Source organism: Phyllopteryx taeniolatus, unplaced genomic scaffold (genome assembly GCF_024500385.1).
Source record: "Phyllopteryx taeniolatus isolate TA_2022b unplaced genomic scaffold, UOR_Ptae_1.2 contig_24, whole genome shotgun sequence".
NCBI classification, from domain to species: Eukaryota; Metazoa; Chordata; class Actinopteri; order Syngnathiformes; family Syngnathidae; genus Phyllopteryx; species Phyllopteryx taeniolatus.
Genome location: NW_026903162.1, coordinates 2,616,449 through 2,640,394, shown reverse-complemented (window position 1 = coordinate 2,640,394; position 23,946 = coordinate 2,616,449). Strand labels below are relative to the sequence as shown.

The 23,946-nt window shown below is 42.8% G+C and overlaps 1 protein-coding gene across 1 annotated transcript; it reads right to left on the bottom strand.

Annotated features, from left to right (window-relative positions):
• Window positions 1–401: 401 nt before the first annotated feature.
• mmp15b (matrix metallopeptidase 15b) lies at window positions 402–22,682 on the bottom strand. The gene is made up of 10 exons (XM_061764843.1): window positions 22,011–22,682; window positions 14,013–14,161; window positions 13,342–13,464; window positions 12,435–12,742; window positions 7,727–7,888; window positions 7,004–7,203; window positions 5,251–5,389; window positions 3,349–3,499; window positions 2,071–2,189; window positions 402–1,455 (listed from the first exon to the last, which is right to left on the bottom strand). Exons 1-10 carry the CDS (start codon window positions 22,140–22,142, stop codon window positions 956–958), a joined length of 1,983 nt encoding a protein of 660 aa, XP_061620827.1. The 5' UTR covers window positions 22,143–22,682; the 3' UTR covers window positions 402–955.
• Window positions 22,683–23,946: the final 1,264 nt, after the last annotated feature.

Here is a 23,946-nt window from a genome sequence, read left to right as displayed (position 1 = left end):
GACCAAAACTAAAATGTGTGACAATTTAGCATCGCCCGTCTGTGTAATGTCTATGGTTCAAATTTGATAGCAATAGGTCGAAATCTCTAGGACTAGTTTGTGTCTGAAGGACCTGTGGAAATGGCTGGAATGACCCAAAGATGACAACATTCTAACTAAATTGCCAGACTTCCTGTGTCTTTTGGGGCATGGCTTCTTGAGAGTTCTTTGTGGGTCTACTCATGATGGACATGTCTACCAAATGTCATCTTGCTCAGCGAATCTGGATTCAGGGGCTGAATTTTTAAAGAGACCTTTAAAGCAAAGTGGGTGTCAGGCTGCCTCTGAATGTAAACTCAGTGTACCGTGGTGAAAGCTAAGAAAGGGGATGGGCTAGCCAGAGAATACAGCAGACTTCCTGGTTTAGAAATAAATCAATCAATAATCATTTAAAAATTACAAATAAAAAAAAAACAAGAACAACAAAGTCACACCCAATGAACACAAACAATGTGCAAACTTGTCTCGTATAAATAGACTACAGTCGATGCACCGTGGAGCAAGTCTAGGGATGGGCACTCGACTAGTTCTCCGTTATGGATTAATCGGTGAAATGAATGAAAGTATTAAATTCTGTCACTTATGGGGCCCACTGAAGCAAATAAAGTGTGTATATTTTATGTTCCTTGCTAAATGGAGTTTTGACTATCCATTTATATACAGTATGGAAATGAGACATTTTCCAGTCTTAAAGGCCCTCTGGGGGAAACCCCCACTACAATGTTGCCCACGACGAAAATGAGTTTGACACTTAGCGATTGCCATAAATCTCACACGATCCATCAATCGATTGTAATGCCCATCCCTAGTCAGTACAGTAACCGCATGGGTCTGTTACTACCTGTTTCTATGAGTTGTGGGAGGGTATGCTGAGGGTCCGTCCAGGGTTCAGCAATCCCCATCTCAAGTTCAGGGTTCAAACCCAGTCCTGCAGCGAGCGCTTGCAGTGCACCAGAAGCCTCGGCGCCCCCTTGCTCTGAAGCGTGTTGATGATGGCGTAGATGAGGCCCAGGATGCACAGCACCAGAACCAGGGGGATGGTCACCATCAGGATGTTCATGGTCCGCTCCTGGCTGTCGTCCACTTTCAGCACCACGTCCACCTCGTTGGTGTCCTCCTCGTGGCTCTCGCGCTCGTCCTCGTCCGCGTCTTGGTCGCCGTCCGTCCGGCCGCCGCCGTCTCGGTCCTCGTCGTCCTTCTTGTCGACATTGTTGTCATCCTCGCGCCCGGCGTCCGGGTTGAACGGCGGCTGGTTGACGTCCGGATATTTGTCGTCGGCGTCCGTGTCCGGGGGGTCCAGGTCCACGCTGCAGCCCATGAAGTCGCGCAGGATGGACTTGGGGTAGCCCGGCTCGCTCTTCATGCGGTGGTTGTCAAACTTCCAGTACTTGGAGCCTTTGTAGAAGTAGGTGTACGCTGGAGGAGACAACCACAGCCACATAATAAGACCACCATATTGTGATAATCTTCTTAGTTTAGGAAAATGAAGACCTAATTTTGTTGCCTGACTTTCACTATTTAGCACGATTGACGATAAATGCCTAATTTTATGATCGGAATTTTACTGTAATATCATAAAAAGCCGACTTTTGTGACTCAGTTTGAATAAACCTGTATCATACATCTGTTGCTGATTTTGCCCTTCAACTGCTTGTGAGAGAACAGAACGTTGTGCGAAAAGCACTGAAACAGTGAGCAGTTGGACATGTGCATGCAAACCTTTACAGAGGGTCAAATTGTCAAGGCGATGATGGCGATTTTTAGGATCATCCTAAAATTTCACCCCAAACCCCAATTTGGCTAACGTTTTGTGAGTAGTGTATTGTGTGTCGTTGAACACAAGGCGTGCTGTGTCTGGGGTTAAATATTTCCATTCCCTCCTGACAATTGAGCGACCACGCCCTCATTCTTTGTTTCAGGCCTTCCCTGGTGAGTTTGCGCCCGGCCCCCCACCTTTCAATCCCATCCACCTCACTTCCACTCAGGAAGCACTCTGCTCGTCTTTCGTCATCTGTGCTAATCTGCACTCACCTCCGTCGTCACTTAGGAAGGCCCCCTTGGGAGCCGAGGGGACGGAAGACCCCCACACGCTGATGGGCTTCGGGTAGCCTCTGTCGGCTGAGCGGGACTGTTCGTTAAAGCGCCAATACCTGCGAGCCAGGAGAGAGAGCAAACATCAAGTCCTCATGTCAAGTGAATCTCCCTGTTATTTTTTAAAAATGCATCCCCCTTTCCACAGCGAGCCCCTGCAAAAATTGCTACATCAGAGCCATAACAAAAGATACAGCCCTTTGGCTTTCACACGGAACCTGGCAAATATGCCACATTTTTGTCCCGCCTTTCCAGCATTCCTGCTATTTTTACGGTTCCCTCCGAAAGGTCAAAAAATGACAACTTTTACAGGAGCAGGAAAACGTTAAAATTAAAGTAGCTTGGAAACCATATGTTCTTCGGGGGAAAATAATTCTCAAAAGTTGCACAGTTGCTCTTGATGCTGCGTCATTAGTAGGTAAATGAGGAGCTAGTGTTAAAGTGATTTGAGTACCTTCAAGGCAGAAAAGTGCTATACAAATGAAAGGCCATTACCATTTACCAGAAAAAAAAATAAGTATGAGTATATTACCATTTTTTTTCTATGGGAAAAGCATTGTAAAAGACTACATTTTTCTTTAAGCTGGGCAGTTAAAAATATTTTAGCTCAAAAATCTCAGTAACAGTAAACCTTTGTATAAAGTCTAAAAATCCGTTACACTGATGAACTGATATTCAATGAAAAAAAAAAAGTGCAAAATATCAGATATTAACAAATAAAATCACTTCTGTCATTTCATGTCTTCGAGTTCTTGTTAAAAATGAATTTGGAATGCTCAATAATCAACATTTGAACAATTTAGGCACTTATAAGTAACATTTATTTACACGTCGGCCAGCTTTCGAACCAATGATTTTATGGATGTTTCGGGGAAAAAAAAAAGGAGATTCCTCTCGTGAGAACACTCATCACGATAGTTGATGTGTCAGCACTATCCGTGGCTGGTGAGAATTCCACCAGGATGCCACGACATTTATCACAGTAAGCACAGGTTAAGTTTTTAAACAAAATAGTCTCCATTGGGATAAATAGTGTGTGTATACTGTATACCATTGCTTCTTATCAGTACCCTCAACATTTCTGCTTTTACAGTTTGGAAACACGTGGATACCTTTACCTTGACCTGGAAAATGTCCAAACAATGACTGTGGAGTCCAGTAATTATGCGCTAAGGGTTCATTAGCGTGAAGGTGAATCAGAGGGGTTTGTTGTATTACCAGTCTCCCTGAAAGAGGTAGGTGTAACCGGAGGGCTCCCACCAGATGGCCGCATCGATGCGGTCGTAAGGAATGTCGCGGCCGTAGTCCACCAGCTCCAGAGGGTAGCCTTGCTCCAGGTTGGCCTCCCGGAAGAGCCAGAATCGGTTTGCTGGAGGAACGACAGGAGAAGCTGGATTGAGTCTTCACAACGTGGTGGGAGGCTCAAGTCGCATGACTTGACTCGAGTCAGAGTCAATATTAGGACTTCAGACTTTGAGACCAAATGAAAGACTGGACTTGACTTTGCCTTGGTATTCATGAGACTTGACTTGAACTTCCGGACCGGGACTTATTTTAGATAGAAATGTTGTTTTTGTGTATTGTTCATCAACCTGGAAACCTACCATATGCAACACTATGCCAACCACATGAACGTCACAGTTGAGCTCACACGTAGCTGGACATTACCTAAGCTTCATGTCGGTTATGTGTTTAACCGGGAAGACGATAAATAGACAATAGAGAGACTGGTTATTGTAAATGTGACTGAGCGATGACTTATGACTTGCTTAACCCAAGTCATGATTTGACTCAACTTAACTTGAAATTTAGTTGGGACTCAACTTGACTCGCTTGACTTGCGTATATGATACTCATGACTCACTCTCACCTTTGCTTCGCAAGCATTACAGATTATTTGACAACACGCATGTAAAGGATATGATTGGCATCACTAAATTGCAATTAGTGCGTCTGACGCCCATTCTGATTGGTATATTGTTTCTCAGATTACAATTACATCCTTCCTTTGGCTTCAATTGTAAGCCCTCACTTCCTCTCCCTTCTAACTACCCTCCTGCTTTCAAGTCAAAGCTCTGCACTCAGCATGTGGACAGAACAAGAAGTTGACGTCATGGTTGTGGAGGATCCCATGACTTCATGACTCTTTTGAGCTAAAGGCTTGATTTCCTCCTGCTGGATGACTTGACTTCTTTCTTTCGGCCACCCATTGGGAGGGAAAAAAAACAATGGCGTGCCAAATAATCCATATAACAAAAAAAGTGAGTTTTTCTTAGCTTGCTTAGAAATAGGTGTGAGTTTGGAGTGTCTGCCCACCCATTAAGTGTGAAATTAAACAAGCGAGTAAATCTTTAGACATCTGCCAATTTGCATAACAGTTCAACTAATTTACAATACATAATACCGCACAACCACTCACAATAACTTTCTCTGCCCATGACTTGGCAGCTAGGTCGTGCAAAGATTCGCGGTTTTCAATCAACGGCTGGACTCCACTGTGTGAAACACTATCATGCCAGAGCCAAAAGGTAAGCAGAGCTGCATTGAGTTTTGTTGCCATCACAGATAAGCAGATCGCCACGATTTTCACTCCTTCTCAAGGTCTGCCAGCTTTGGCTTGTGTCCTAGTGTGACACTGGGAGGCTTGCCTATGACATCACCCTCCTTCTCTTCATCATCATTATCATCATCATCATGCTCATCATCATCTTCCACAGTCCAGAGTCGGGCTGGATCAAAGCCTCCTGGTTGGACAAATTGAGCTGCAGGGTTGTAAAAAGACAAGCCGCTCTTGGGGACTCGCCGTAAAAATAACGTGCCACGCCGAGGGAGATTTATGGAGAATGTATTCCATGTGGAGGGGAGGCGTGGTCCTTATGTCGTCAAGCTCCGCAATCTGTTGGACATTTCTAACATGATGAGAGCAATGTACAGTTTATACAGTATATTGTGTTTGGCCACATGGTGCCCACTTGTGAACACCGACTGCACTTATCTACTATGTGCATCATAGCACAGGATGGAGCGGTGCTTTTCAAACTTGGGATCCGCAAAATCATTTGCAATGAATTATTATTGTGTTGCGAAATGAATGAATACGTTTGTGTGTCTCCAACGCACCTTTGAAGAAGACAAAGCGGCCGTCGTGCCTCTCGTAGGCGGCGTCGATGTCTCCGGGTAAACCTCGCCAGAAGTGTCCGATGGGCATGGGGTAGTTGTCCAGCACTCTGTTCCTGCGCACCCTCCAGAACCAACGGCCCTGTTGGAGACCAGACCCCTTAGATTATCAAGCAAAACGTTTCACGAAACATGAATCAGCAACACAATCATTTTATAACAATGAAAGCTCCAGTGACTGATCGTGGCGCAGGCTAATAAAAGCAGCAAAGTAAGTGGGGGCCGAACCTCGGGATGGTAGACAGATTTACACCGAGCGTGGCCATTTATAAGCCGGTGAGTCAGTCGCTGTGACCGTCCGGGGATAAAGTAACGGCGAGCTGCTCCGAGCCACTTGGCCTTGGCAAGCGTCCGGAACATTCGTCCTTCACGGACAAGCGAGGAGGGCAGACGAGATTTGTGCCGTCCGCCATTTTCCTGTTAGGATGAGGCGGGAATCGACCGCGGCAAAATGAGCGGTTCGTTGCCGTTCGGCATTGAAATCAGATAAATGTCTCCACGTATGACCCTCTGCTGGGAACAAATGGCTGACGCGGCACAAAAGAAGCCGCATCCAATTTCTTCTTCTACAACTACGGGACGGGCACAAGGTCATCAATGACGCGTCGGCAAATCTTTGCCTTGTTAACGGAGATAACGTGCTGATTCATCTTAATTCACATAAGTACACGAGAGCATTTTTTTTTCTTATTTTATCATTTTGTTTGATCATGAAACAGGAAGTCTTTGCGGCTATAAACTGGCATTGTTTTGACATTTTTCTAGGGTATGTGCGGGGGGAAAGCGGGTGCGCCAGCTTATGTCGAGATCTTAAAGGTGTGTGTGGCTTAAAAAGTTGGACCTCGTACTTCGTTATCTTGGATAATTTTGTCCCATGTTTTGATCATGAACACTTGGCTTTGTTTGGACTTTTGGAGGGAGATTGAGTGTGGGGGCGGTGGGGTGCGCCAACTCATTTCGGCATGTTGAAAATGGTATGTGGTTTAAAATGTTTGGCAGAGGCTTCTCTTATACGCACTTGATCTTATGACTAACAGGGATAACAAAGCATTACCACACTACTGATGTTCACAAACAAAAAAGCTAAATGTTCAACTTCAAAGTCGCATTCACGGGCAATTTGGGAGACAAACAGCATTAAAAACAACAAAAACATCTATCATTTTACGGCGGAAGGTTCTGCAAGCGACAAGTTGACAGTAACCAAGAAGAGTTTGTATTTTTAAGTGTACTTAAGGGAAAAGTGTTCTCTGTCAATTGACTGTCTGTTGTCGTACTAGACTACAACTACCGGAGACAAATTCCTTGTTTATTGGATATACTTGGCAAAATAAAGATGATTCTGAAATGCCAGCTGGCCAATAGGAAAGTGGAACATTTTTGGGCCGAAAAGGGAACTTTTCCACGCTTGTGTGGCTCCAAACACCTGACCACACCTCGCCGCTTTATTGGCGTGCCGTCTCGTAAAACACAGCCGCCCTGGCGTTTTACAATCTCCGGCGACGAAACAGGCCTGCCTGTCGAGTGCACCTGACATTTGGATTCATTTAAATGGATAATGTAAGCAAGATGCTATACAATGATGAATTGTGTTTATCGGGGTAACAACTTTGAGGTGGTTAATACATGAGCGCCTATTTTAATTTAATTTAATGGCACCACCACAACTTTAGTTGTCAAGCAGGCTCAATGTTACCTTGAAGACAAACATCTCTCCTCGGAGCATGGCCACCGTGTCGAAGTTGCCTTCGCAGATATCGGGTCCGTAGTGATCCGGTCTGTCGGTGCTCCTGGGCCGGTCCGGTTGGCGAGGAGGAGGATTGTGCGGCGGCCGGGGGTCCGGGCGGCGCGGCGTCACGGTGGGCAAGGCCTGAGTGGGCCTGTTGTCATGTGTGCCTGCACATTAGAGAATCAGTTACTTAACACTTGGACCTCCATTTTTGTAGAATGCGCAACATATGCCGGAGCGCAAATGGCGGCATATCTTGATTTTGGTGGAAGTACAAGCCTCACCGCCGTGTTTGCCAATTTGGCAGACCGGTCAGCGCCAAGATGGGAGTACCGACGCAACGAGGGTGTGTCCTTTGACCTGGCGCATGTGACAATTTGGTGACTGGAAGTCAGTCTAAACTTATTCGCTCAGACCACCTGCTCTAACTTTTGGCGCAAGGTAGACTGCTGGTCTAACGCGATTTTGGTGAATTTGATCAAGGTGCAGGCAGACAGGTATACGAGCTCCGCGGACATATGTGTCTTGGATCATACATATTTCATTCAGAAATATGTGAAGAGCAGACATCGATGTGGTGACCACTGTCAGTGGTGGGGCGGTGCCCCAGCTCCCTCTACTGACCAACCGCCAACTGCTAGCGAGAGTAACCCTGGGCATGTTTTGCTTTTTGTTTGGCTTCTTTCTCACCGTAAATCTGCTGAATGCCTCTGCGGTCGTCGTCAGGCAGCTGGAAGTTATCCGTCTCCATCCACTGGTAGAAGGGCGCCATGATGGCCAGCGGGTTGTTGGAGTGCTCCAAGCCCAACGCGTGGCCCAGCTCGTGGATGGCCACAAGGAACAGGTCATTGCCTGTGTGGGAGATACAAAGAAAGGAATTCATTTCACCTTTTTTATCCTAATGCACACAAACTTAGGTCGAGTATTTCAGCTATATTTAGGTAACTTTGTGGTATTTTGGCATTTAAAGGCATAAAAAAAAAACATGTAATTTTTTTTTTTTGCTTCATTAGCTTCATATTAAATTACACCACTCTTTAGCGCCTTTTACCGCAACGTGTCTTGCTTCGGGCTTCTGATTGGCTAAAATGATTGGATACAATTTTCAATGGGACATTTTGTGGTCACTCAGTTGCTTTTTGTACCATTTTAGGCTAGTTAATTGAACACAGATGATAGTTCAGATTTTTGTCAATGAATATTCTGTGGCATAAGCAACCTACTGTATATTCATTCAACACAGCTAAAAAGGTTTGAAACTGTGCTTAAATATTACCAAATGTGCCGGAATGTAGTTACAGTCCTCAAGATTAACTCAAAAGTTATTCCATTAATCCCATGAGGGAAATGAAGGACATTAAACTTTATTAGACATGATAATGAACATGTGCTTTGATTCTAAAAACAGTTGAGAGAATTTAGGGGAATCTGGAAACAATCTCAGTTGATGAGCCGGTCCGCATTCCAGCACATGATGAACATCACAGAGAAGAGAACGGCGAGCGGATAATGGCGTCTGTTCATTGTTCTCTCTGCGATGATGTCACCGGCAAAAGAGATGACCCGGAACGCTAACGGCGGCCGATACGCATCGCGCAGTTCCCTGTCCGTCAAGGGACGCGCTTGTTCGACACACTGACCCACTTGATGTGAAAATAAACGACTTGACCAACGTGACCCCGTAAGTGTTCCCTCAGATGAGGAGACCCCCACATTTATTATTTGTCACTTCGCCGAATGTTCACGGTGAACTATGAACTGAGCTAACTACTGTACAATGGAAACTCTTTCAAGGGTCTACAATTTGGCGTTTGACGCGCAATTTGAGGCGGTAACACACAAAACTTCATGTATGGGTCTGTTCAGTGAACATTAAAGGATTGATTCCGCGGGTGTGGAAGAAGTGTGGGTGTTGAATTAACCCTTTCCAATTTTCCTTGTTACCTATGGGGAACAATTCTCTGTTTTTACTGCATTGTCTGCTGATTGGTCATATTTGGGCCCTCATGTCTGGCTTCGTGCTGTTGAGACGCGCTGATGTAACTGCATGGGAAAGTGGACACGTCCTCACACTCACTCTCACACACACACACACACACACACACACACACACACACACAGCCCATGCAGAATTGGAGAGTCACATGAATGTCCTCATGGCAGCACTCAAGCAGGCCACGTTAGCATTGTGCAGCTAGCCAAGCGCTAACGAAGAGCGCAGACAAAGAAACCTTTGTGAGCTAACCATGGCGACGCCTAACTGGCTTGGGCTCGCCATGCCCCACAAAAAGTTCAGCTTCCGCGTCCGTTGTCCCGATTCCTATCCAGCCGTCATTCCTCAGCTTTGTGGCCTGTTCCTCACCGAGGAAGCCGACAGTCTCGCCGCTAGAATGGCTGACTCACAAAACGTACAAAAGGTTTATGACCTTTTACGGCCAGAGGACTGAAGGAGTTCTACTTCTTCTTTTGCTTTAGGTGCGTTAGCGCGTGCGTCACATGAGGACATTTGACACTTCCGTTAACATTTTTGGGACACCCACGCTTTGTTTACTTTGATTCACACAAATAGATCATCCGTAATCTACTCCAACTTTTATAACCCCGATTCCAGTGAAATTGGGACGTTGTGTTAAACTTAAATAAAAACAGAATACAATGATTTGCAGTGATGATACAATGATAAAGTTATAATTTTATGGCTGCAAGATGTTCCAAAAAAGCTGGGATAAGTGGCAAAAAAGTGAGAAAGTTGATGAATGCTCATCGAACACCTGTTTGGAACATCCCACAGGTGAACAGGCCAATTGGGAACAGGTGGGTGCCATGATTGGATAGAAAAGGAGCTTCCCTGAATTGCTCAGTCATTCACAAGCAAAGATGGGGCGAGTTTCACCTCTTTGTGAACAAGTGTGTGAGAAAATATTCCAACAGTTTAAGGACAATGTTCCTCAACGTACAATTGCAAGGAATTTAGGGATTTCATCATCTATGGTCCATAATATCATCAAAAGGTTCAGAGAATCTGGAGAAATCACTGCATATAAGCGGCAAGGTCGGAAACCAACATTGATTGCCCGTGACCTTCGATCCCTCAGGCGGCACTGCTTCAAAAACAGACATCAATGTGTAAAGGATATCACCACATGGGCTCAGGAACACTCTAGAAAACCAATGTCAGTAAATACAGTTCGGTGCTACATCCGTAAGTGCAACTTGAAACGCTACTATGCAAAACAAAAGCCATTTATCAACAACACCAAGAAATGCCTCCGGCTTCTCTGGGCCCGAGCTCATCTAAGTCCACATTTCAAATTTTTGGGGGAAATTGTGGACGTCGTGTTTTTAGAGGAAAAGAACCATCCGGACTGTTATGGACGCAAAGTTCAAAAGCCAGCATCTGTGATGGTATGGGGCTGTGTTAGTGCCAATGGCATGGGTAACTTACACATCTGTGAAGGCACCATTAATGCTGAAAGGTACATACAGGTTTTGGAGAAACATATGCTGCCATCCAAGCAACGTCTTTCTCATGGACGCCCCTGCTTATTTCAGCAAGACAATGCCAAACCACATTCTACACGTGTTACAACAACGTGGCTTCATAGTAAAAGAGTGCGGGTACTAGACTGGCCTGCCTGCGGTCCAGACCTGTCTCCCATTGAAAATGTGTGGCGAATTATGAAGCGTAAAATACGATAACGGAGACCCCGGACTCTTGAACAGCTGAAGCTGCACATCAAGCAAGAATGGGAAAGAATTCCACCTACAAAGCTTCAACAATTAGTGTCCTCAGTTCCCAAACGTTTATTGAATGTTGTTCAAAGAAAAGGTGATGTAACACAGAGGTAAACATGACACTGTCCCAGCTTTTTGGGAAGGTGTTGCAGCCATAAAATTCTAAGTTAATGATTATTTGCTAAAAACAATCAAGTTTATCAGTTTGAACATTAAATATCTTGTCTTTGTAGTGTATTCAATTAAATATATGTTGAACATGATTTGCAAATCATTGTATTCAGTTTTTATTTATGTTTAACAAAACGTCCCAACCTCATTGGAATTGGGGTTGTATGTGAAGCACTTTGTGAGGCCTCTTTGTGAAAAGTGCTATATAAATAAAATGGACTTACTAACTTTGTGAATGCTGGGGAAGTGGAAGAACTCATGTTATTGTTGTCCACCCTTTAACACCCCCACCCCGTTTTTGTGACAGTGGTCTTTTCTGTCCTCTTATCTACAAACATAAAACAGACAGGGCGGCTGAGCTGAGCCAGTGTGTGCGTGTGTGCATGCATGTGTGTGTCCCACACTAAGAGGGAGTGTGTTGCACTGGGGCCCATGCGTAGACCGCCCTCTTTGTCGCCGCACTCTACTGATTAAGGCCTCAAAGTGCAGCCAAAGGACCATCTCATCTCAACCTTAAGATGGACACGTCTGAGGGTCTTTAAACGCGCCGTCTCGCTCCGCTGCTCTTTGGGTAAACACTGAGAACAGCTCTTCAGGACTCAAGAGGTTATTCGTGTGGCACAGCTCAAAGAAAGAACCTCACTCAGTGAATTGTGCAGACCTCCCACAAAAAATGTCGTAGTACCGTCATAGATCTACAGCCTTTCCTCGAATATTCATGATTCACAATTCACGACTTTTTCTCCACAGCATAACAAAATCTTTTATTGGACATACTTGTTGGGAAAAATCTGATGTCAGCCATGAAGTTTCACTGTTTGGGTGTGGGCGACGGCCTATTGGACGAACAAACGTGCGCACAAGAGAAGACTTTGAACCTGAAAATTGAGGAACTAGACACTTGCTACACCCCATCGATGTTTTAAGATTGAAGACTCATCGCTAATCACGTCTTTTTTTGCAACAATGCAATCTGCCAATTTACGGGACTTTCAACTCGCCCATTGCTGGTGAAAGATAGCAGCGAAATGTCCAGCCAACAAGGCGACATAGTCTTCTACTGCGACATCAATGCTAGATTACTAGCCCGTCTATGGTATTTTGCCTTGTGTGTTAGCATCAAGCTAGCCGACTTTCATAAGTTCTCCGGTTTGGTTAAACACAGAACGCGTAACTGTCTGTGTTTTGTGTTTAAACTTCAACTTGAAATGGCAATAAACACTTTACCGAGCTTAATAATCACCCGGACCCTTTTTTTTCAAGAAATGTTTACGATCTGCTCCTTGTTCCGAAGCTCGCAACCCAAGACAAAAACAAATCGACCAAGTGGTGGTTCTGATCTCGAAAAACTAGTAAGTCAGGTCACTTGTACATCAAGCTACCGCTGTACCTAAAAAATCTGCCTAAGTACAGTAACAAAGTGTTTATACTTCATTACTTCCCACCATTGTAATTCGCTGGCCAACACCGCACTGGAAGACTTCCGTCCTACCTTGTACATTCTGGTTTCCGATGGTCCACGGCTCGTCCGAGTCAAAGTGCGTGTCGCCGCCCATGCCGGGCCCGGGGAAGTAGGCATGGGCCAGGAACCCGCCCTCGCCGTCAAATGGGGAGCTGTCGCCGTGGTAGCCAGACGCGAAGAAGAGCATGATGTCGGGCTCCTTACGCCGGCCGTACTTGATCTCCTGGTAGGGGATTTCGTCAAACGTCAGTGGGGTGACGCTCTCCCACACCTTGAAGGCCTGCCGGATGGCCACGAAGGAGTTGTACTCGCCAATCTTGGGGGTGTAGTTCTGGATGCTAAGGGACGACAAAGAGGAACAAACATGGCACATGTATTTCATTTGTTTATGCATTTCCGTCGGCCCATTCTTAAAATCCTCTTGTGAATAATGTCAGCTCCACACAAATGTTTTCTGCTTTGGTTCGGACCTCACAACCAAATAAGTAAACACAACCCAAGATTCATACATCACGACAGCTGGCAGGATGCAAGCAGGTGGATGAAAAATAAAAAATTTTAAGTGAATTTTGTTGTTTATGGTCATGTTTATTCATTGTCCAAAATCTAATTGAATTGTAAAACAATGTTTAACATTGAATAAAAAGAGAATAATTAATAACAAGGCCTCTGGTTAGATTTCTGTTTTAACAGTCCAACCACTTTAAAAATACTAAAGTCTGTCTTTGGCATTCTAAGTACATTTTGTGGGGTCTTGCATGAATTAAAATAAATTTCAACACCCACACTTTACCTCAGGGGCGTGCGTGCAATTTCTAAAAGTACATACTTTCAAGCTGTTGATTTTTTATATATTTTTCTATTGAAAATCATGATGATTTTTGTTACTATAATGGTGACATGAAATGATTGATCTCTAATTTTGATCAACTCTAACCTGTACGTGAGACGGTTCTTGTTCCATTTGTGTCCGGTGAGGGCGTAGCGCTTCCGCCTCACGTTGGTTTTGATCTGGCCCCCAAACTTGTCGGGCACACCACAGCGGGGTCTCTTCATGGCGCTAGCGGGCAGACAAAATTGCACATTTTTATGTTTTTGCACCAATGCTTCTTAAACAGGAGTCCCAAAGTAAAGGGATCTGCAAAATAATTTACAACTAAAAAGTCTGATATGATTGTTGCAAGGTTTGCTAACTTGATGAAATAATTTTAAAAAATGCTATATTAGCTTTATATATTGTCTTTTTTAGAAGCGAGAAGCAAAACAATGCACATCCTTCTCATAGCCGATAATGTCGAACAATTCTCTTAAATAAGGCAACTTTATTCTCGTAAGATTATGACTTTTCATTCTGCTAAAATACATCTGTATATGTGTAATGATACTTTTTTTTTTTCTTGAAAAATCCAATTGTATTCTCATAACTGTTATTTGTTATCATAACCTTGTTTGTTATCGTAACATTGGAACTTTTTCCTCAAAAATAGTCAACGTTCTAATTCCTCCTTTAGGGATACACGCAGTAGTTGAGGGGCTCCCTAGAAAAACGTCTCCCCTGTTCTACGCTTTATACGGCGCTGTGTTTAAAGTGTGTAAATGTTTGCTTACCTGATGGTTTGCGGGTCCATGTGTCCGGTGACTTCCAGGCCGTAGAAGCGTTGCATGTCGCTGATGGCGTTGGCCAGGATCTGCGTGGAGCGCATGGTGGACATCTGTCTACTGGCCTCAGGCAGGTAGCCGTACATCCTCAGCCAAGACTGCACACACACGCGCACACAGGAGAGAAAGAAAGAAATTGTCGATACATTCATTCATACACACAATCATATTTAGTCTACAATGAACCTGAAATGCATCTTTTCATTTTCATTCAAACAATTTGGGCAAAATCCCAGTGTCCAGCCATCAATTCATGTAGCGCTTGTTGTTAGGGTTCTCCTTACACATTCACACCTTCAAGTCACTGAGCGGGTATTGATTTTGAGCTACAGAACATCAAACAGCGTTATTCAGCGCAAATCCATCCATTCCAGTAATTTGTCAAAATATGTCAAATGATTGCATTTACGTGAATGGGAGAAGGCGGATCAGCTGTGTGTGAGTGAGTGAGTGCGCTCTCGGCGTTGTGGCTTCATGACAGTTCGGAGGGAGGAAATGTGATACTTGAATCACAGATGATACACCCAGCTGTTGTGTAGAAACTCAATATCTCACACACACACACACACACACACACAAACGGCTAAGACTCTAGATAGGTCTACAGTCCTGCGGGTCACGCCCGTTGTGCACAATGCAAAGTGTTGCTGATAAAGCCCTATGTTGACACAAGCACTCCTTCCATTGCATATTTTAAAAAATAAATAAATAAATGAACTCAAGTATTCCTTCTCTTCCTTTCCTTCTTTGGTTTACACCAGCTGCACCATCGTTGCAGGACAAAGTTGACCAGCAACTGGTCTAGTTTGACAAGAAGATACGACATACAAGAGAGTTTAGACAGGACTCAAATGAGAACATTATACTGTGGGAAATGATCAAATTTCACTTAATTGGTCTAAATATCATCATTCATGTCCATTTGATGTCTGCCTATTTTCATTTTTTTCCGTGGAACCTATCTCTAGCTATCGCTAGCTGAAAAGGTGAGCAATTTGCAGCATTTCTGAAACGCCCTAAAATGCCACAAATTGGTTTTGGTGTTGATGAAGCACTGCGATTTGTGGCAAAAAGGAAACACAAGACACCAAAAAACCCGGCAAAAAGCATCGTTCCTGACGTGATTTTAGCATGGCAAGGGGATTGGCTCAATTTACATTGTTCTTAACAACTTAATCATCTGATATAGTAGATTCTACAAGCCCTTTGTACCCATGGCTTTCTTTCTAGGAGTGGCTACATTTTTACCGTCCGTCAGCTAAACGTCATCGCCACAAAACCTCCTCGTATGTCATCACTTTCCTCAACAAATGGAGAAATGTTGTCAACACTTAGCACCTGCGCTTCAAAAACAACAAATCCAGGCAAGTGTGTTATTGTGAGCGTGTGTGTGTGTACGTGTGTTTATGTGCAAGGGCAGTAAGAGGCATACAGAAGGCTGAACTGAATGTGACCCTGACCCACCTCCGCCTCCAGATAAGAGAGCAACACAGAATGTGAAACACACACACACACACACACATTACTACTAATGCTGCTAAAGCATCGTGTGAAAATACACAACTCATGCCTAAATATCAATTACGTCCAGTTACCAGGCAATTAAATGAGACTAGACTAGTTGTTTTTTTGCCACAGTAACTTAGGACTTCACCTATAAAGAAGTGAAGGACGCTTCAAACCAAACAATGCTAATGCGAATTCCCTGAAGTTCACCGAACGGACTACTCGTGTGCATATTTCATCTGGTCTGTCTGGGAACGGAGCAGAGCATAAAGCCCTTTGGCGGTGATGTTGTACAGCAGCTGCTCGTGATCCCGACACGCCCACCGTGAGAGAAACAACGACAGAAAGAAAGAGCGGGTGTGTCGCGATTCACTTCCACGACTAAAGTCGGTGGGAAAAGAGAAGCGCTACTGTCTGCTTGCAGAATTGACAAAAATGAGGTCATACCCTTCCAAACGGTACCATGGCCAACCCGACTGCACTGCACTGTCGTAGAAAAGCACTGGACAGCTAACTTTTGGGTTCAGAAAATCCTTAAAGAACTCCAATGGAAGGCAAGTCAAGATTTGATTTTTGAGGTTGAATAAATTTTTCATTTCTTGGGTAGTAGGAGTGGCAACCAGGGTAAAATAAAAAAATAAAAAAAACATATTACATGAATATGGAGCAATAGAGAGGTACATATATTAAATATGATGTAAATATGGCACATTAGGATTGCATAGAACATTGAATATGATGTGATTTTGGTACATTATAACGTAGGCATATAAGCGTTTAATAAGATGAATATGTTATATGAGAGTTGTATAGACAGTAAATATGATGTATGCATGCTAAATTAAAGTAATATGTACATTTGGTACATTAGAGGTGTATACACATTACAGTAAATACGGCCTCCCAGACTCGAGCAAAACGGTTTTCTTCTTGGAAAAAATATTGGTTGTCTGCGCTCCGCCATGACAAAGCACTACTATCGCACCGCATTTCAAGGGAATGAGAGGAGCCGCTTTGATTGGACAAGATTGAAGTCGGCTGCGATCACTCCCACAGCAGTGCAGACCTCCCTCTTTTACATATGCCGTGTTGTGCTGGTCCACAAAATGAACCCGCCAGCGCGCAGAGTTACGCCACGTGCCGCATCGGTTTTACACCAGTCACAAAACTAGAGCCCTGTAGCGCAGTGAAATTCTTATATTTTTGCATAGTTTCCCCAAGAGATCACGATTAAGAAAACAACAACAAAATGACACGATCCAAAGAAATTCCACAACTGTCGATATATAAAGTAATTGACATCGATCAGTCTGGAAAGAGTTACAAAAGCCTTTTCTAAAGCGAACCATAGGGAGAGCCATTATCCTCACATGGAGAAAACATGGAACAGTGGTGAACCTTCCCAGGAGTGGCCGGCCTACAAAGATTACCCCAAGAGAACAGCAATGACCCATACAGGAGGAACTCAGGACAACTTCTAAAAGAACTGCAGGCCTCCCTTGCCTCAGTTAAGGTCGGTGTTCATGACACAACAATAAGGAAAGGACTGCAGGGCAAAAAAAATATGTATATCACAAAAATTATTCAAACATGGTAAATAAGAGAGACATTAAATATCATGTAAATGTGGTACATTAAACATATAGAAATCTTACATATGATTTAAAGATCGAGGTTTATGACGGTCATGTGAAGATCTCCAGATCCTATATTGCATCCATCGAATGGAAAAGCTGCCCAGACAAGAGGACACGTCGTAAAGAGTACGCAGTCGGCTTGCGGCCGTCACGTATTTAGGGCGATTGCGAGGTCAAATCGATGGTGGCGCTGGCGCACGACGACACAACGCACTCCTCACTCCTCGCCTCGTCTAAAAGCATCGAGTCTGGACGCTCATCTTCCCTCATCAGAATACAAAACAAGAACGCCAGTGCGTGTGTGCGTCCGCTTGCGTGTGTGTCAGAGGCCTCATCGATTAAATGTTCTTTCAAAAAGTCCTTGATCGTACCTGCCAAAGCCGGCAATATACTAGGAGTTGTAAAAAGCCGGAGTGTGCGTGTGTGTGTGTGTGTGTGTGCGTGTGTGTATGTGTGTCCACTACAATGTCAGCCAAGATACGAACACAGCTTTTATTTTGAGCTTTGGTCTGCTGCCATCTCGCCACCCCACACACGCAGCACCCACCACACAAACTTTTCCTTCAAACCTCCCAGGAGGAGGAGGATAAGTGGATGGCTGAGAGAGGCTGGAACTGCTCGGAATGTTTGATTTCGTAGGGAGTAGGGCTTCTCAAATTTGTTCGGTCCAGGATGCCCCTTACAGCTGAAGTTCTTATGTCACAGATATGACACACGCACAGAATATAACTTCATCCTTCAATACCCATTGACATTGTGCTGTAACTTCTGGTGAACCTGTCTTGGCCACCAGTGGGCAGTATAATAGTATTATAGTCACATAATAAATACACAAAGAAGACGGTCTCTTCTAAGCTCAGTAGACGGCATTAATATTAGTTGTTTTGTATATCGCCTGTGAGTTTTGTTAGATTGTCTGACTACATGCATTGCTGCACTGTTTTTGTGTAAATATCCATTAACTAGCGGGGTATAACTACCGTGACATCACTGGTAGTTTCGTTAACCCATCTATGGCGTTTTGCATTTTGTGTTGTCATTAAGCTAGCAGACTTTCACAAGTTACATGGTTTGGTGAAATACACGACGTACACATACATTCTGCCACCATCTTGCACTCCATTTTTTTCAACATCTCAAATTTATGCTCTTATCTCAAGACAAATCACTGGCCAGGGGACGGCTCTTGTCTCAAAAAACATTGTTGAGGTTGTTGAGGTGCTTTTCCCACAACCACCTACACTGAATCTACACCATGCCTCATAACAATGCTATTTGTAAATGGCTTTTTCTTGGAAATAATCCATCAAGCGGAGCGTTTTTAAAAGTCAAACGCAAACGTCATCCGTAACACTCAAGTCAATTTGGTGGGCGCAATAATGGAGGCGACTGGATCCAAAAGCAGTCCCAAGGGCAGACAGAACTCTACTGGAATAATGAACAGCAATCCTCAAGAGACTGCAGGTACAGGAATAGGACAACGGTGACACGGCAACAACTACAACAGGACTTCTTAAACTTTTTGCTTACAATGGTAATCCTAACGCCAACTAAACAGAACCACCGCGTGTAACCCTAAATGCCATAATGAAAAACTTTGAAAAATTCGTAAAATTATGATATTAAAGTTTAAAAATAGATTACAGTCATATTTTAAAAAGAAAATTGGACTTCATAACGGTGACTGTGGCTCACTGTGGAATTATGTAGTTAGTTATTATTTATGTATTTAATAAAAATGTATTATTACTCAATATACATTAATTATGAGTTAAATGTGGTAAAGTAGAGGTATATAGACATGAAATACGATGTAAACACATCCACACACTCCTGGTGTCAGTGTTCTCTTTGAACGTCCCACGATGTCCTGCAAGTGCAGACTTGAGTAGGATTTGAGGTCAAAGGTCACTCCAGACAAACAATGAGGCGCTCTCTCTGGATGAAGCGTTCTCACTTTCCAGCCAGTGGAGCACATTTCAACCGTGATCGTAAACAACCACCACCGAGTGCTCGTAAGAAACAAGACGCCCTGGAAACAAGGAGGTCTGCTGTTTTTTTTTTTTTTTTGCTTGTTTTTTTTCCATTCGTAATCGATGTAAACTTGTGTTGTTTTAGCATAAATCTGTTTTGCGTTTTGGAGTAATAAATCAAAGCACGTACAGTTTTGGGTACGAACATGCCTCGGCACATAAGCTGTTCATCTGGTGAAATATGCTGACAATGCAAACGTGCGCTGGAGCCAAATGTGTCATTCACACGCTAAGAAGGGGGGGGGGGGAAATAAAAAATAAAAAAGATGACGCCAGTTAAATTGTTCGTCATATAAAAGGACAATTAAACTGTCTAAATTATGTTGTTTCTTACGTTAGCGGAAAATGTAATAGGCTCAAAATGTGTCTCAACATCACTTGTGTACCAAATGTTTAATCAAAATCAAGGTTATAGACAATGTTTGAAGAAATGTTTCAGTCATCTTAACTGTCATACAATATTTTACATCATTAAACAGAAGTATGCAAATTATTGATATTCATACACTCTATAATTAGGCATATTTTTAACAAATATCATTTGTTCATTAACAAATACAAAACAATATTAAACCTGGTTTAAAATTAATGTTGATATATTATGAATATTTATAGATTATAAAATCAATAAGAATAACAATTAAATGTCAACTTGTAGAATTATTACTAATAAATAAAATTATTCATATTAAAACACATTGAACAACTGTTCAGAATTGATATTACGCAATTGTCAATATTTGTGAATAAATAAATAAAACTAGGAATATTATTCATATTAAACTAGCAGTGAATGTTTATACATTAATAAAAATCATGATATTTAATTTAGTTAAATGATTAACAATAAATGAGTATTTTATGTAATATTATACTCTGTTTACGAATAATAACAATTGTAAATATCTTTAAATTTTAATGGAATTATTATGCATTTTAAATATGCATAGTAAATAAATAAAATGTGTAAAATGTATTTATCAAATACAGGTATGTACAAATTAACCAAAATAATGCAATCTAAACAATTTAAATTATTAATGACAGATAAATTATCATAACACACTTCTGTAGCATAATTTTTATTGTTTATAATTAATTCATTCATTGTAATATGAACAAACCCCTTTATATTGGACTTTAGACCGATCTGATCGGCTTGATCGGTATCGGCCGATAATTAGCATTTTATGCTGATCGGCTTTAATGTCATAATTCGCCGATCCGATCACTGACGTCATTGATCGGCTCCGCAAAAGCCATTGACGCAGCGTCGCCGTCATATACAGTATATTTGAATCCAAATGCTAGTTTATTTTTAGCCTTGTCGCGTGTCTTTTGACGTCATTTACGATCACTGACCGGATACACTCGTTACCGCGGCCACGGCAACAACAATGGATCGAATAATATATTTTGTCGGTCAAAAAAGAACAAAATGGGGAAAAACGTGCAGTGGTGGTCACCAATGCTCGGGAGAAGACGTTCATTCAAGGATTGCTTGAGGTATGTTCCCGTACTTTTTATACGATACAGCTCGCAAGCAGCCAACAAAACGTTATGTAGCCTAGCATGCTACTGCTAGCACTGACGGTTGTATGTGAACATGCCGGCGTTCTGTTGAATTACGACCTAAAGTTTCAGACTTTTTTTTTTTTTAGCTTTCAGTCGGATCTGCACGGTGGATACACCTCGGCCGCCTGCCGTCGAAATAAAAAATATTTTGCGTTCGTGCGTGTCGTGCTCAGTTTTGCTTCGAGCACGCCAAAAACTAGCGTCGTCATCTTCTACACGCTGGAGGCATCTGCGCATGCCCAACCCTAGTGCATTATGGGAAGCGGTCATGTTTTAAGCATTACGTTCGAACAAGTTTTTGTTGTGCGTTGAAACAAGGTGGGCCTGTCTCGTTTTTGCACTGATTGCGCCCCTTGATAGCCGTTAGCGGAAAAAAAAAATCTATATTTTAGCCGCATCGTTACATAGGCCGCAGGGTTCAGAGCACACACACACACACCGTCACTAAGCAACAACAGTTTGTGGAGTTGCTCCTCAGTCAAGACATTGTGTAAAGCCTCTGTCTTTTGTCTGACACGCACACGCACACACACGGCAGAGTCCAGCGATGTTAATGGCCCCATCAAAAATGTGCGCTAACATGACTTTCTTTTGCGCCGCCATTCTCCAAGTATGAGAATGCGGGGCTCCCTCTAGTGGTACAGATAAAAACCACTGGCGAAAGTAGAGTTCAGTTATGTTTAACTTTTAAGTATGAATACATTTGCAGTTCATCTTCGATAGCGGTTTGTTTCAATGCCACCATGGCTTACGTTATTAAAATGTGCTTTTCGTTATACTTTAGTGTCATTTATTTGTGATCACGCAGGCTTTCTCTACTTGTACGTGATAGAATCATTGCCTGAGTACAATTCAGTTGTATTTACCTTTTAAGTATTGTTTGAGGTGTTACTGGTAAAAAGTTTGAGAACCACTATAATAAACAATTGGAGGACGCCCTATTCAATAGCAATGTTAGAAATAAAACTTTTGTCTTGTTTATAGGCCTATATGCTGCGGTACTTTTTTGCGCTAGTTCTTGATGTACAGGTTTTTTAACACTGCAATAAAACATTTGGGGGATGCCCTGTGGGATGTTGTTGAATATGGATGTCTCTTTTGGGGGGGGACAGGGGGGGTCAAAAGCCCAACATGCCTGTGTCATTATGAGCCAAAGACATGAAGATGGCTCTACGTGGTCCACATTGGGTTCCTACCTCCGAGTTGAAGCCGCCGCTGTCCTCCTCCTCCTCCTCCTCCTCCTCGGCTCCACGCGCCCCAAGCGCGCACACGCACACTGCCAGGAGGAGGCTCCGTCTCCAGAGCAACCGGGGGGAAGAGCCGGCCATGGTGCGGGGGTCTTCTTTGTAGAGGAAAAAGACAAGAGAAACGAGCCACACACACACACAAAAAAAAAAAAAACGACTAGAGGCTGAGTTGCATGCCGGAAAAGAGCTCCATGTCAGCAGGCGGCGACGGGCTGAGCCTCCATGTGGGTGTCAAGTGTTTCTCCTTTGTGGATTTAAGTAGGCTGAGCAATCTTGCACACAAACACACACACAAAAAAAAAAGTGCACTTTGAGTTTGTTCCTGAGGATTTGTAACTTCCTCCTCCTGAGATAAGAAAGCTCCCCTGAGAGTCGAAAGTGAGAAACTCCACCGCACCTGAGCGCCTAATTAGTAAATGAAAGCGTTGGGTTGTTGTTGATTTTTTCGCAGTCGTCGCTGCATGAACAAAAAAAAGAAAAAAAAGAAAAACAAACTCGCGTGGACTGACACTCGGCCGTCAAGTGCGCTTATTCGGCCAACAGGACGAGCAGGACGCGAGTGATGAGCTGCGCGTGAGTGTCTCCGTGTCAAGCTGGCGGGAGCGCGCAAAACAAGGCCTGACCAACCGGAAACGAGGTGTCCGAGGGGGGTGGGGCTGGCACAATAAAAGTAACTTCCGCAAAAGAATGGTTTGCGAAAATAAAACACATGTGACAGTACAACTTTTCACTCCAAACACTTTTCTCTCATCCAAGTTAAATTTTAGTATGGAAAAAAATAATAAAATAATTTTTAAAAAATCATACAATTAAATATGATGACAATTTCTTTAACATAACGTATCTAATAACATCTCATAATATATCAGGTTTGTGCTGTTTTTTTTTAATTGAAATGTATTATTTATTACATCAATTAAATATATGTTAGTCCAAAAATGTTATACAGTATATTGTGTCATACAAATCATTGTATAAGAATTTGTGTTAATTTAGATTTTAAATCGAAATACATTAATTTTAGTTGAGCTATGCAAGTAAATAAAACCAACATATTTTATATTATTATGTTTATGTTGTCAGAGGAACTATTATTTTAAAAGAAATTCCCCAAAGTATTTGACACACAAATTCTCAGGTAATAAAATTACTGCAATTACTTTTATGTAACGTTTTATTCCATACAAATTATATATACATACTTATATAAATAGAGAGAGTGAGAGAGAGAGAGAGGGGATAAATGGAGAAAATAAACATCATATTTTAATATGAGGATTTGTGTGTTCAATGCAATTCCCATGCGTTTTTTTTTTTTTTTATCTTTCTGTGCTTGTAAATATTTCCACATTAATGCCAATTTTGAACGCGCCCTAGCACAATGCAAAACCTGAGTTCGACCAATGCATTTCAGTTTTATTTTGAAAAACAGGCTTTGTGATGGATTGAGTGAGGGGGGCCCAGGGGTGTGGGGGTGCTACATCAACAACCTTTGTGCAGGGAGGTGGCATGGAAACACACTCACACACACACACAGTCTTTGAATAGGATTGGAAATCGCTGATAAGCCAAATTGGATATTAAAACCTCCATAATGTGTGATTCACTCCATTTTGCAACGATGCCTTCCAGCTTGCACGGAGGATGAATAAGCAAATATGATATGGCCGCATGACTTCATACGAATACTAGTAGCAATGTGTGTTGTGGTGGTCCACTCCGCAATAGACAGGATAAGAGGGTCTTACTTCCTGGCACAGTTCCTCTCGTTTCCTCTGGCCGTGAGTGAGGGAGACATGTCAGTATAATCATGTCTTTATCTCCTAACTTGATCTGAGGCCTCAAGGAAGGAGCTGCCACCATAATTGCCATGTTTAAATGTTAT

What these genes read in the sequence shown, in the direction of transcription:
- mmp15b (XM_061764843.1), bottom strand. Translation starts at nt 22,142, where the DNA reads ATGGCCGGCTCTTCCCCCCGGTTGCTCTGGAGACGGAGCCTCCTCCTG. An exon ending in GAGAGATGTTTGTCTTCAAG is followed by an intron (nt 5,390 to 7,003) that starts GTAACATTGAGC and finishes GGTCTCCAACAG; the next exon opens with GGCCGTTGGTTCTGGAGGGT. An exon ending in CTTCCTAAGTGACGACGGAG is followed by an intron (nt 1,456 to 2,070) that starts GTGAGTGCAGAT and finishes TGTCTCCTCCAG; the next exon opens with CGTACACCTACTTCTACAAA.